We start from the raw sequence: 13,153 nt of genomic DNA on the forward strand, positions 1-13,153 counted from the left end.
AAATTTAATCAAGAAGAAGTTAGAAAAACTAAGTAGATCAAAACTAGAGAAGTCAAAAAAGGCTCACCCTAGAGATTTTATAGGCAAATTCTTGGAAATTTTGAAGGACATGTAATTCCCTTTCTGCATGCATAAATATATTAAAATTTAATCCATTTTATGAAGCAAATATAATTATTATAAAACCTATCAACTGTGGTACGAAAAGAATAGCCAAAAAATATGAAGTCACATAAGAAATCAAATGCCAGAATTCCCCCCAGAACTATCAGCAAATTACATTCAATGAAATAAGTAATTTTTAACATGATCAAGTAGCTTTTATCCTAGAAATGCCAAGATATTTTAATAATGGGAAAATAATTGAAATAATAAATCATACATTTAGGCCATATAAGAAAAAACTTTGTTATCTCAATAGATGATAAAAATCTAACACCTACTCCTGATTACAACAACTAAATTTTTTAAAAGACCTCTTAGTAAATATTAAACCAATAGCCAGCATCATATATTTTAATAAGGTTCTATAAAAATAATAATGCTAATGGTAAGACAGCCAAACTGTAAGGAAGAAGAGAAAGTGTATAGTAATTCCTCACCCTCCCATCATCACTCCTTATTCTCCTTCCCAGACATAACCTTCATTAACAGTTTCTTACATGTCCTTCCAGAAATCTTCCATGAACATAAAAGCATATGACCATCCCTTTGAAAAAACCAAATAGATTCTTACTATACGTATTGTTCTGCACTTGATTTTTTTCATTGTATACAATAACTTGGACACCTTCCCATATCAGCACATAGATCTACCAAAAATTTTCATAACTTATTATATGAATATGTGAATTATGTAGCAGTTCACATATTATATGAATGTGCCATAATTTTTCACTCCCCTATTGGGGAACATTTTCTAGTTTTCTGCAATTCTATACAGTTACACTGAGTATCCTTGAGTATAGGATTAATGCCTAGCGATGGAATTGCTGGATCCATTTCTGAATAGATATTTCCAAATTAGCATCTAAAAATTAGTCTGGGTTAATTATAATCCCTCTAAAAATGTTTGCAAAAATATCGAGAATCGTTGAGGGTAGGTGATGAGCACATGAGAGTTCATTTTACTATTCAACCTACTTTCATGTGTATTTTTAAATTTCCATACTCAATGATATGACAGGAGAGACATTCTCATTAAAATCAGGTATAAAGATGCCCGCTATCAGTACTATCCTTTAAAATTATGCTGAAATAATTCTGACAAGAAACAGAAATAGGTAAAATATTGAAGGCAGAAGAAAAGTTACCTTTATTTGCAGATGATACTTTTGCCTAGAAAACTCAAGACATGATTAAAAAGCTATTATAAAATAACTATTAAAAACCAGTAACTTTTCCAGATCCAGTAATAACCTGTAGGGAAATATGTATTTTTTAAAGATTCTATTAAAATATAAATAATATTGGCAACACCTGGAAGGGATTGATACAAAAGAAGAGAGAAGAGAAAAAGCATGAAAGCAAAAAGATTTAAATAGATTGAGAAATCTGTTATGCTTCTAGATAAATGTATCTAGTCCTTTGTTTGTGATTTTAACCCAAATTCTAATAAGATTTTTTTTAAGTTGAAAAAAATTAATTTCCGTTTGGAAGAAAAAGCAGGAGAGTAGCCAGAATACTTTTGAAAAGGAAGAATGATAATAGGAGAGTCACTGTACCAGATGTTAATACATGTTATAAAGCCACAATAATTACAATGATTTTGAACTACTGAGAAAAGCTTGACAAATAGATTAATAGTTCAGAAAAAGCCCTGAAAGAAAATTTATATGCCAATAAATGAAGCTTCACCAACGAGGAGGACATAGATTATTCAAAACTGGCCAGTAATTTAGTCGATTAGATGCTCACTTCATACAATTTACTGAAATACATAGCAGATGGATCAAAGGGACAAATGTAAAAACGAAACTGTGAAAGAACTAAAAGAAAATATGAGTCCCTTAAATAAGGGATTTTGAGTGGGAAAAAAACTACGAAATACAAGATATATAGATGTATCTGCATAAGCATTTAGACCATCTGTATGTCAAAAATTACAAACAATATTAAATTAAAAGTCAAGAAGTAGAAAGATATTTGCCGTGAGAGTTAGTATTTGCAACAAGGTCCTTAAAAGCCTTTTCAAAGAAGAAATCCCAACACCTTTTGGGTCAAAACAGCATCACTGTATTATGGGTTATGTCTTATGAGTTCAGAGGGAACCACTTTGAAGAAGAGAGTTCATTCGGAAGAATCATTTGTCCCAGTTTTAGAATGCAAGGTTTTTGCTTTTGGTATGTTTTGTTTGTTTCCACCTCATTTCATGTGTACAAAGTGATATTATTTGGATTACAAATGCTTTTTTTTCCATTTTCTTTTTCAAAAGCACCCCTAGAATATTGTGCTTTCCTCTCTCCTCTGAAGGGGTTCACTTGATTTATCTCATTGCAAACGCAGGGGTAGCTACTCTTACTATCCCCATTTTCCAGATTAGGAAAGATGTATCTTTGTGGCTTTAAGTACAAATAGGCAGCAAACTGAAATATCGACATAAACAAGTCATTAGAGGAGAAGCGACACCGAGTGAACACGATTTAGAGAAAGAGAGGCAGTTGTTAAAAGTACCTGCCGATCCTCAAATGCGTGTGCTCAACCAGGAAGGATTCTTACATCCTGCCCCATCTTCGGCTGTCACAGACCACGCCCAAGGGATACAACCTAGCTTTCTGCAGTGCCTGAATGAGGACAGGTCACAGAGGCCCCGCTGGAGAGAGGAGGCTGTGAGGAAGTTCACAGATGCCTGCACTTGTGCTAACACCTTCTGGGGGCTCAAAACAGAGACTGTTTTGAGCATGTACCGACTTCACAATATGCATGAATTGTCTCATGTAACCATTACCAAACAACCTCAGGACTTAGGTACTTTTACAGTCTCCATTTTCCACATTAGGAAACTGAGGCACGGAAAACGTTAAGCAGCTCGCTGAAGCTCACACAGCAAGGGAGTGGTCGAAACTGTATTTGAGCCAGGCAGCTGGGGCTGGAGCCCAAACCCCTTGGCCACAAGTAACCATGTATAAAGCCCTTTCATCCACAGGAGCACATCTGTCCTCCCTCACAACTTTGTAAGGAGGTCAGGAAATATTCTCCCTGATTTACAGCAAGGCAGTGGGAAGCCAGAAATGCGTTACTGGAATTAGTCATCTTTTTTTTAATATATATATACTCTGAAGAAAGAGCATGGATGGACATGTGATAAGGAATGACTGGAGGGAAAACAAAGACTTAGCAAGGCTTGGATCAGAGAAAGAAGTGCCCTAAACTTTAAGTAGATTAAACACAACGGAGGGGAAGGGAGCTGGGGAACAGGCAAGGGGAGGTTATCCTAGCATGGGGAGAATGAAAATCACTCTAGCTCACCAGCCATCAGGTCTGTCATGATGCTGGATGATAAACAGTGAAAGAAATCACACCCACAGCATTCTCATCATGTCGAACTCGTTTACCTTCCTGAAATACTAGCTCTACTCTATGTCACTATTTGTCCAAGAATACTGTTGTTAATTCATGTCCCTGTTTACTTGCCTGGCCCTCGTTAGTTAACAAGACTAGAAGTTATGTCTAAACAGCCAAAATGAAGGTCCATTGCACAATAGGATTTTCATGTAGTTTTAAAATACAATCATGGTAATAAAGTTTATGCAAATACTTTTAGAATTTGCTCTCATAGAACTAAAACAGTATTAGTTAACCTCTGAACTTGTTGCTTGTTCTTTGATCACCTTATTTATTTCCCAGTGTTGTGAACACAAAGGAACTTCACAAGAAACTCTCATGTTCTGATAAACTTACATCTATAAAATGATCCATGTTAATTAAATGCACCGGAACTAACTCTATTTAAAAGTAGGAAAATAAAGAATCCTTTTACTATAAGACTGTTGCCCACTCATTTATCTGTTTTTGTTCATCTCAAATGATAGGTATCAGAAAATATATACTCTATACTCATTTCAAAATGTTCCTAAAATTGATACGTGTCATCAACTGCAAAGGGAATTCTTTAACCTATTGTAAATTACAGCATTAACCTCAAGTTGCATGTAATATCAGTATAAGATTTATCGTAAGAACATTGTCTAAGTACAAACGTTTTCATAAATAAATTTCTATCTAAATCCTCTCTCAAAAGTGAGTAAATTTCATGTAATAAGTCCTTCCTAACTTCCTTTTCCTGCTCCAAACCCACATTCTTTCGTTCTATAACTCTTGGCCATCAAAATCCTTCAGTGAGCTGTAGCCACCAAACAGGTTTCCAGGATTTGATCTCAAATAGTTTTTAAAAATGGGGGGATTGTTCAAACTGAAATATTTGGCTATGCCTCAGGGGAAAAAAATAAAAGGCACTCTTAATCCATGGTTCTGACAGCACTGTTCTGATTTTTTTTTTAATTGCTGGTGCTGGCACGAATAAAATATAGAATGATTCATCCAATGAGAATTTTGAATGCTGGTAGAAAACTGTACAGAAAATCCAGGTGAGTTGAAGGAGAAAGAGATCAGGGACTTGTGAGGAAAATGCAATCAGAAAACAAAAAGAGAGGTTCTATGAACGCAGGCAAACAAACACAGCAGGTTTGAACTCTAATATTTAAAGCCTGCTAAAGGCCAGTGACAGATGACACCAGGATGGGAGAAGAGCCAAGGGTGAGAAGTTTCTAAGCTGACTGTTAAATAGATGTAACTCACTGATGAGAGTGCCCATGTGGGATTTTAATTACTCAGACATCTGTTTAGCGAAGTGTATAGTAAATAGGGATCAAATACAGAGATCAAATTATGTGGGGAAGAGAGTGGAGATGACATTCATGACTCAGAAAGGAGAGCTATCAGTCAGGGGGAAATCAATCCCGGCTTTACATCTCACCAACAGAGAAGCAATTATTTTAGATGTGGGGCTGGTTAGCATCCTAGGTCATGAATTTAATTAAATAACCCTCGAGTGGCAGAAAACAGAACAAACCACTGTATTTAACTGTCAGTAAGACATGCTGCAAATCAATGGCCAAATTCCTCCTCTTCTCCTTCCCTCCTTACAGCTGTCAGTGACAAACAAGGTAAAACAAGCTAATAGTTGATGTAACAACATGGATGGACTTGGAGGGCATTATGCTATGTGAAATAAGTCAGACAGAGAAAGACAAATACTGTATGATATCACTTATATGTGGAATATTAAAAAAAAAATAAAGAAATAAATACAACAAAACAGAAACAGACTCATAGATATAGTGGTTACCAGTGGGAAGAGGGAAGGGAGGAGGGGCAAGTTAGGGGTAGGGAATTTAGAAGCACAAATTACCATGTATACAACGAATAAGCTACAAGGATATATTGTACAGTCAGGGAAGATAGGCAATATTTTATAATAACTTTAAATGGAGTATAATCTATAAAATTATTGAATCTCTATGTTGTACACCTGAAACTAATATAACACTGTAAATCAACTATACAATTAAAAAAATAATTAAAATAAAAGCCAGTTTAAACCTAGAAAAAGTCCAAAGTGCCTTAACCAATGGGTAAATGTAATAGTTACAATTAAGACTGTCATTTGATCCTTTTAATCTCCGAAACAGACGAGCTACAAACCGGTATTTTCTATACAGTGAATTTTGTGGCAAAATAAGCCACAGTATACACAAGCCTCAACATTTGCTAGCACCTTACTTAAAGTTAGATGATTTGAAAACACAACAGACAAATCCTTCATGCTTTCAAGGTCAGTTTCTAAATTTGACATCTTAGATTGGAGATGGCCTTACCCAGGAATTTAAGGTCAGGGTTTATGAATTTAAGGAAAGGGCTGGAGATCTAAAAACACAACAGACAAATCCTTCATTCTTTCAAGGTTAGTTTCTAAACTTGACATCTTGGATTGGAGATGGCCTCACCCAGGAATTTAAGGTCAGGGTTTATGTTAAGCAGGACCTCAAATCAAGTTTAGAAACTAGCAAATCTTTAATCCTGTCTTTAAGGGGATAGTTTGAGAGAAAAGGTTAGAAAAACAGGTCAACCTCCTGTAACTATGAGGTTGTCACTTGTTTTTACATACTGAATGAAATATGCCTGTTTGGTGTTCAGTGTCTTGTGCCTATTTTACTCCCTCTGTCTGGGCAAATGTGTTTATATTAGAAAACTCCATGAGGGCAGGAAATTTAGCTTTTCTTTATAATAAATCATCTGGAATAAACTCTACTGATCTAAGAGTATGGGGCCTGGTGTGCCCAACTGCCGGCCAAAATGTGTAATCTGTCACTGGCTGTCAGATTGCCCATAAATCACATATTGGTTTGCACAGAAGAGTTTACAAAATTGTTACATGCATCATTGCAAGTTATCTTCATAGGCACCTTATGAGTCTGCTGAGCAAGTATTATCACCTTTACTATTTAACAGACATGATCAGAACCCAAACTTTCACCATCTCCTTTCAGGTACCACTGATACACAACAGGTGAACTGAATGAATAATAATAAGGTTCAACCAATAATAAGATTCAACCATTCTATTCCTGAAATGATAAAAATAAACTGTTGTTCATGTAAGCTAAATGAGATATCCTAATGATAGTTGAATTTTAAATAAACTGCAGGGGGTGGGGAGGGGAAACAGAGGACTGGAATTGACAAAATTCAAACCAGGAGTGAAAATAACAAAGAATACCATCAGTGAGAGACACTATTTTTCCTCTAGCACAAATAGAAAATATTTTTTTAAAAGTCTCATAATAGACTTTGCAAAGAATAAAGAAAGCTTCATTTTGCTTTAAGTGTTTTATGTCAAGAAACATTGCATAGCATATATTTTCCAAATTGCATATGAACAACTTAAAGCACCCATTCAAATTCCACTAAATATTTTTATTTTTCTTAGCTTAAAACTATTTGATAAGTATGAAATGATTTAAGAAGTGAAAAATTTCAAATACAACATACAATAGTAAGAAATACATAATAGGAAATACACCATTCCCATAACATTTGAGGAGGTCTTAGAGCAGATGGACTAATTTCTGTCATTATTAATGAAGAAAGATGGAAACCACCTTTATTTTCTCAGTTTGTTAAAAGGTTCATAAGAGAAGCTGGGCAGGCAGGAAGGAGAGAAAGGGAAGCTACAAAACTGAGGATAAAGATTACATTTTCTTATGCAATGGATCTAAGAGATTACTGCAAGGAAACAAAATAGGCCCTTTTCAATAAAACTGCAGGCAATTCTAGACTGATACAAGGCAAAAAGAAATGGAGTAATCTTGGGTATGATGAAATTTAAAAATATACAACAAAGCTATGTACTGTTAGGAAATGATGACAGAGATGAATCCAGAAAATACCAAAAATAAATGGGTAGGTTTCTTTTTAGAGGGGAAAAAAAAAGAGTCTGAGAAGGAAACCTGAAGGCCAACCAGACTGGAAACAGTGTGTCCAAGGGGCTCTCTGGTTACCATTTACTTCCTCTCCAGGCCTCCAGGGGAGATCACTGTAAAGAATGTCCTTTAGATTAAAAAAAAGACACAGTTGCCAACTAACCAAGACTCTTGAGTCTAATCACATATTCCCCAAGGTCAGAAACACTACATAGGAAAAATGAAAAGGACAGTTCTAGTGCTGTTTTTATTGAAAATTTTATCACAACTCCCTCTTACCCTCCTTTCAGCTCCGTTTGTGAAAATGTAAATTCTGAGTCGGACAGTATTCTTTTCAAATTTTTCCTTAAATCCCTGAAAATCTGACTTTTGAAACCTGGGAATGTGAAGCTAGGACAAGGGAACGCTGAGGACCCATTTTATTTGTTTGCTTCCTTGTTTATTCATGAGCAGGGCTAGACTAAGAAGAAACCTTTCAATGAAAATGGAAAGCATGCCTGCAATAGTATAGTGCTTAATATTGACTTCTACCTCGTCCAGCCCCAAGAAAGGTAAGGAACAGTTTAGGTAGGGTAAGAAGAGGTTTAGGAAGCTTAGGATGAAGAGGAGACTTCCTAAATTTTAGGAAAACCTGGCAGGTTATCAATAGATTCCATGTGTTCGGCTAACACATTTGTGTAACCAGCATCAGTATGTTTTTCAAATGCCCTGTACTTCGTCATCAGCGTCCTCTTTCAGCTAGTACTTCCCTTGGATATCCTACTGTGGAATTTGCAAGGCCAGCCTTCCTTGCCTGTGCCTGTGAGGAATTGGCAAAATAATTAAGAGGTGTTTTTTCTTTGCGGTACGCGGGCCTCTCACTCTTGTGGCCTCTCCCGTTGCGGAGCACAGGCTCCGGATGCGCAGGCTCAGCGGCCATGGCTCACGGGCCCAGCCACTCCGCGGCATGTGGGATCTTCCCGGACCGGGGCACGAACCCGTGTCCCCTGCATCGACAGGCGGACTCTCAACCACTGTGCCACCAGGGAAGCCCATAATTAAGAGTTTTTGAACACCATCTTTCATCTGTATCTAGTTGGAAGGGTGTGTGTGTGTGTGTGTGTGTGTGTGTGTGTGTGTATGTGTGTGTGTGGTCTTTAATGGAACAATAACTAATGCCTTAGATCCTTTAATGTCTTAAAAATTTACCTTTAGAGCATATCCTATGCAAATGACCATGAAGAGTTCCTCATACATTCAAGCCACTAATTTTTAAAGTATTCCATAAATTTAGAAAATATCCAAAGGTTTTTCACAGTGAATAAATCTAGAATGCATTTAGTTCAAATATTTAGAAAGAGCTTTAACAACTATCATTCATAATTACTCTGCTGTGAGTTCAAGTATAAAAATGTAACTTTTCTCAGTTAGTAAATGGTTGATAGCTGTCCACTCTCTGCAGAAGTATATCTGAATATCCAGGGGAATAATACCTGAAAAAGAAAATTTTCTATTAGATCTTTGTGAAAAGATTCGGCACAGTAGGCAAAAAAGATTTAATATAAGATATTTATCTGAAATAATTCTCTAAGTGAAACCTCTAGTACACTGACCAGTTATGCTCCAGGAATGCTTTGTGCATGAGCGTAGAGATGATCAAGGAAGAGAACGACAGCTCACAAGACTGCCAGATAAACAGCAAACATTTAAGGGATATCAATGCAATGGCAAAGGTGTATTTTCAAAGCCAGGAACTTGGATCCAGTAACGTATTTTATTACAGAGACTCTGTTTTCATTATGTCAAGTGACTGATGTTGCTTTCATGATTGTAGCTAATAGGTTTTTTTGGTAAGTTAGACAACACAGTCTATCATTACTAATCAACTTCCGCATTCTTACTACCCTACAGATTATTCTCAACGTATGTTTTTCCAAAATTAATTAATTAATTAATTTTTGGCTGCATTGGGTCTTCGTTGCTGCACGCGAACTTTCTCTAGTTGCGGCGAGCGGAGGCTACTCTTCATTTCGGTTCACGGGTTTCTCATTGTGGAGGCTTCTCTTGTTGCGGAGCACGGGCTCTAGGTGCACGGGCTTCAGCAGTTGTGGCACAAGGGCTCAGTAGTTGTGGTTTGCGGGCTCAGTAGTTGTGGCACGTGGGCTTAGTTGCTCTGCGGCATGTGGGATCTTCCTGCACCAGAGCTCAAACCCATGTCCCCTGCATTGGCAGGCGGATTCTCAACCACTGTGCCACCAGGGAAGCCCTCAACATATGTTTTAATCAGATCTGGCTACCCATAAAAACAAAAATTTCTGGGAGTATAATTCACATTAAATAGCTATTTAATAAATAGTTTACAAATACTTCATCATACTAACCTAGGAAATAAATCCTTTTCGTTGGTTTTGGGCATCTATAGTACTATAAATTTACATGTATAAATTTATCATTTTATAAAATATATAGTATAAAAGTATTATATATATTGATTAATGCATTGTGAGATGCTTCACATACCATGAAAAGAATTTATATGCATATAAAAGTATGTCAAATAAAATTTGTCAGACATTCTAGAATATGCTAAATGGATAAAAATCTAGTAAGTATAATTTAAAATTTTCTAAAACATTCAAAGTAATTAAACCTCCTAAGGTGTTTTCTCCAAATAAAACCTAATATTCAAGACTTGCTTTATCCTTTGTTAATAAGCTTTACTTATCCTCAGATGCTTGACTTAAAAACTCATAATTTATATTACATTAATTTCTTCCACAATTTGTCAAGTTAACATGGATAAAACTGTGTTTTCTCAACAGTGTGCTTATAGGCAGTCATAGATAAACAGATACATGCATACATAAAGAGCTACCTTAAAGAATGTATCTCCACCAAAGGCCTCCTACCCTTGAAAAAAATTGTCCCTCAACAGTGAGTCTCTTCAAAGTATTCCTAAACCAAGGAAGTTACAACTGTTTCTCTCTGAGTCAGTCACAAATTTTAAGCAGGCCTCACCTCCCTGGGTCTTATAAATGTGTTAGACATGAGATAGGTACTTTTTCTAGAAATGGGAGAAAGTGGATTTAGAATAAACCAAAACTTTAAAAATTGTGCTGTTTCATATGGTAGCCACTAGTGACATGTAGTTCTCGAGCCCTAGAAACATGACTGAGGAACTGAATTTGTATATTTAAGTTTAATTAAAAATATTAATAACTGATATTCAATTAGTTATTAGAAAAATTTTAGGTGTGCTTGGAACAACTTGTGAATCTACTTTTTCAACCGTAAACTTTATATAATCTAAATACAGATCATGTATTTCCAATGAAATTTAATATCTGAATTGAGATGCACTAGAAGTGATAAAATACCCACCAGATTTCAAGAACTTAGTACAAAAAATGTAAAATAGCTGATTGATAATTTTTATACTGATTACAAATTGAAATTATAAAGCTTAGATATATTGGGCTAACAAAAATATATCATTAATATTTATTTACCCTGTTTCATTTTACTTTTTAAAATGTGGCTACTAGAAAATTTTAAATGACATATGTGGCTAATACTATATTTCTGTTGGACAGTATTGCTTTAAAATAAAGGTCCCCAATAAATAAATTAGGACCTACCTATAATTCTTGAGGTTTTACCTGGCTAATTGCCAAGCTAGTTGCCACTGTATACCTGTCTCTCCAGGGACCTCAGCGATGCCACATCTCCAGGATCCCCCACGGGGAAGGAAATGTGCTCAGGACTTATACTTCTCACCCTCTCAGCAGGGTGTACATTTATCACTACCTAACTTCTCATAAATGCATGCAGACCACGTATGTATCTCAGTGTATGGACCCATAAATAAGTACATCAAGTTACCCATTAACTGTCAGAAATCTCATTCCAGCTGGAATCTGTCTGATGCTAAGGAATTCTTTTGGGTTTTTTTTTTGGTCTATTTTTATTTAAGGAAACTTCATACTGTTTTCCATAGTGGCTCCACCAATTTACATCCCCACCAACAGTACACGAGGGTTCCCTTTTCTCTACACCCGCTCTAGCATACATTATCTGTAGACTTTTTTTTTTGATTCTTTGTACATTTGTTTGTCTTCAGAATGTACTCCAAAAATGGAGTTATATTTAAAATATTGTGTTCTTAAGTCATTTAAGATAATTACTTTTACAAACAATAAGAAAATAGTAAAATTGGCTTCTGTTTCTAAATTCTTAGGAATTGCTGGGATTTTTTTTCTATTTGATTTATTTTTAATATTTTTAAATTTTAATTTTATTTAATTTTATTTATTTATTTATTTTTGCGGTACGCAGGCCTCTCACTGTTGTGGCCTCTCCTGTTGTGGAGCACAGGCTCCGGACGTGCAAGCTCAGCAGCCATGGCTCATGGGCCTAGCTGCTCTGCGGCACGTGGGATCTTCCTGGGCCGGGGCACGAACCTGTGTCCCCTGCATCGGCAGGCATCGGCAGGCGGACTCTCAACCACTGCGCCACCAGGGAAGCCTTAATTTTATTTTTTTATACAGCAGGTTCTTATTAGTCATCAATTTAAAACACATCAGTGTATACATGTCAATCCCAATCGCCCAATTCATCACACCACCACCACCACCCTCCCGCCGCTTTCCCCGCTTGGTGTCCACACGTTTGTTCTCTACATCTATGTCTCAATTTCTGCCCTGCAAACCGGTTTACCTGTACCATTATTCTAGGTTCCACATATATGCATTAATATACGATAGTTGTTTTTCTCCTTCTAACTTAACTTCACTCTGTATGATAGTCTCTAGATCCATCCACGTCTCAACAAATGACGCAATTTCGTTCCTTTTTATGGCTGAGTAATAGTTCATTGTGTATATATACCACTTCTTCTTTATCCATTCATCTGTCGATGGGCATTTAGGTTGCTTCCATGACCTGCTTATTGTAAATAGTGCTGCAGTGAACACTGGGGTGCATGTGTCTTTTTGAATTATGGTTTTCTCTGGGTATATGCCCAGTAGTGGGATTGCTGGATCATATGGTAATTCTATTTTTAGTTTTTTAAGGAACCTCCATACTGTTCTCCATAGTGGCTGTATCAATTTACATTCCCACCAATTCTTCAAGAGGGTTCCCTTTTCTCCACACCCTCTCCAGCATTTCTTGTTTGTAGATTATCTGATGATGCCCATTCTAACTGGTGTGAGGTGATACCTCATTGTAGTTTTGATTTGCATTTCTCTAATAATTAGTTATGCTGAGCAGTTTTTCATGTGCTTCTTGGCCATCTGTATGTCTTCTTTGGAGAAATGTCTATTTAGGTCTTCTGCCCATTTTTGGATTGGGTTGTTTGGTTTTTTAATATTGAGTTACATGAGCTGTTTATGTATTTTGGAGATTAATCCTTTGTCCATTGATTCATTTGCAAATATTTTCTCCCATTCTGAGGGTTGTCTTTTCATCTTGTTTATGGTATCCTTTGCTGTGCAAAAGCTTTGAAGTTTCATTAGGTCCCATTTGCTTATTTTTGTTTTTATTTCCATGACTCTAGGAGGTGGATCAAAAAAGATCTTGCTGTGATTTATGTCAAAGAGTGTTCTTCCTATGTTTTCCTCTAAGAGTTTTATAGTGTCCGGTATTACATTTAGGTCTCAAATCCATTTTGAGTTTATTTTTGTTTATGGTGT

At 36.2% G+C, this 13,153-nt stretch overlaps 1 protein-coding gene across 3 annotated transcripts in view; it reads right to left on the reverse strand.

Moving 5' to 3' along the window:
- Window positions 1-8,643: 8,643 nt before the first annotated feature.
- The window catches only part of SPAG6 (sperm associated antigen 6), a 74,057-nt gene continuing 69,547 nt past the window's right edge, over window positions 8,644-13,153 (reverse strand). For all 3 annotated transcript variants that reach the window (XM_030837222.2, XM_060293680.1, XM_060293681.1), the window contains exon 11: window positions 8,644-8,953. In XM_030837222.2, coding sequence (XP_030693082.1) covers window positions 8,884-8,953 — 70 coding nt within the window. In that variant the 3' untranslated portion in view covers window positions 8,644-8,883. The remainder of the gene's footprint in view (window positions 8,954-13,153) is intronic.

Source organism: Globicephala melas, chromosome 2 (genome assembly GCF_963455315.2).
Source record: "Globicephala melas chromosome 2, mGloMel1.2, whole genome shotgun sequence".
NCBI lineage: Eukaryota > Metazoa > Chordata > Mammalia > Artiodactyla > Delphinidae > Globicephala > Globicephala melas.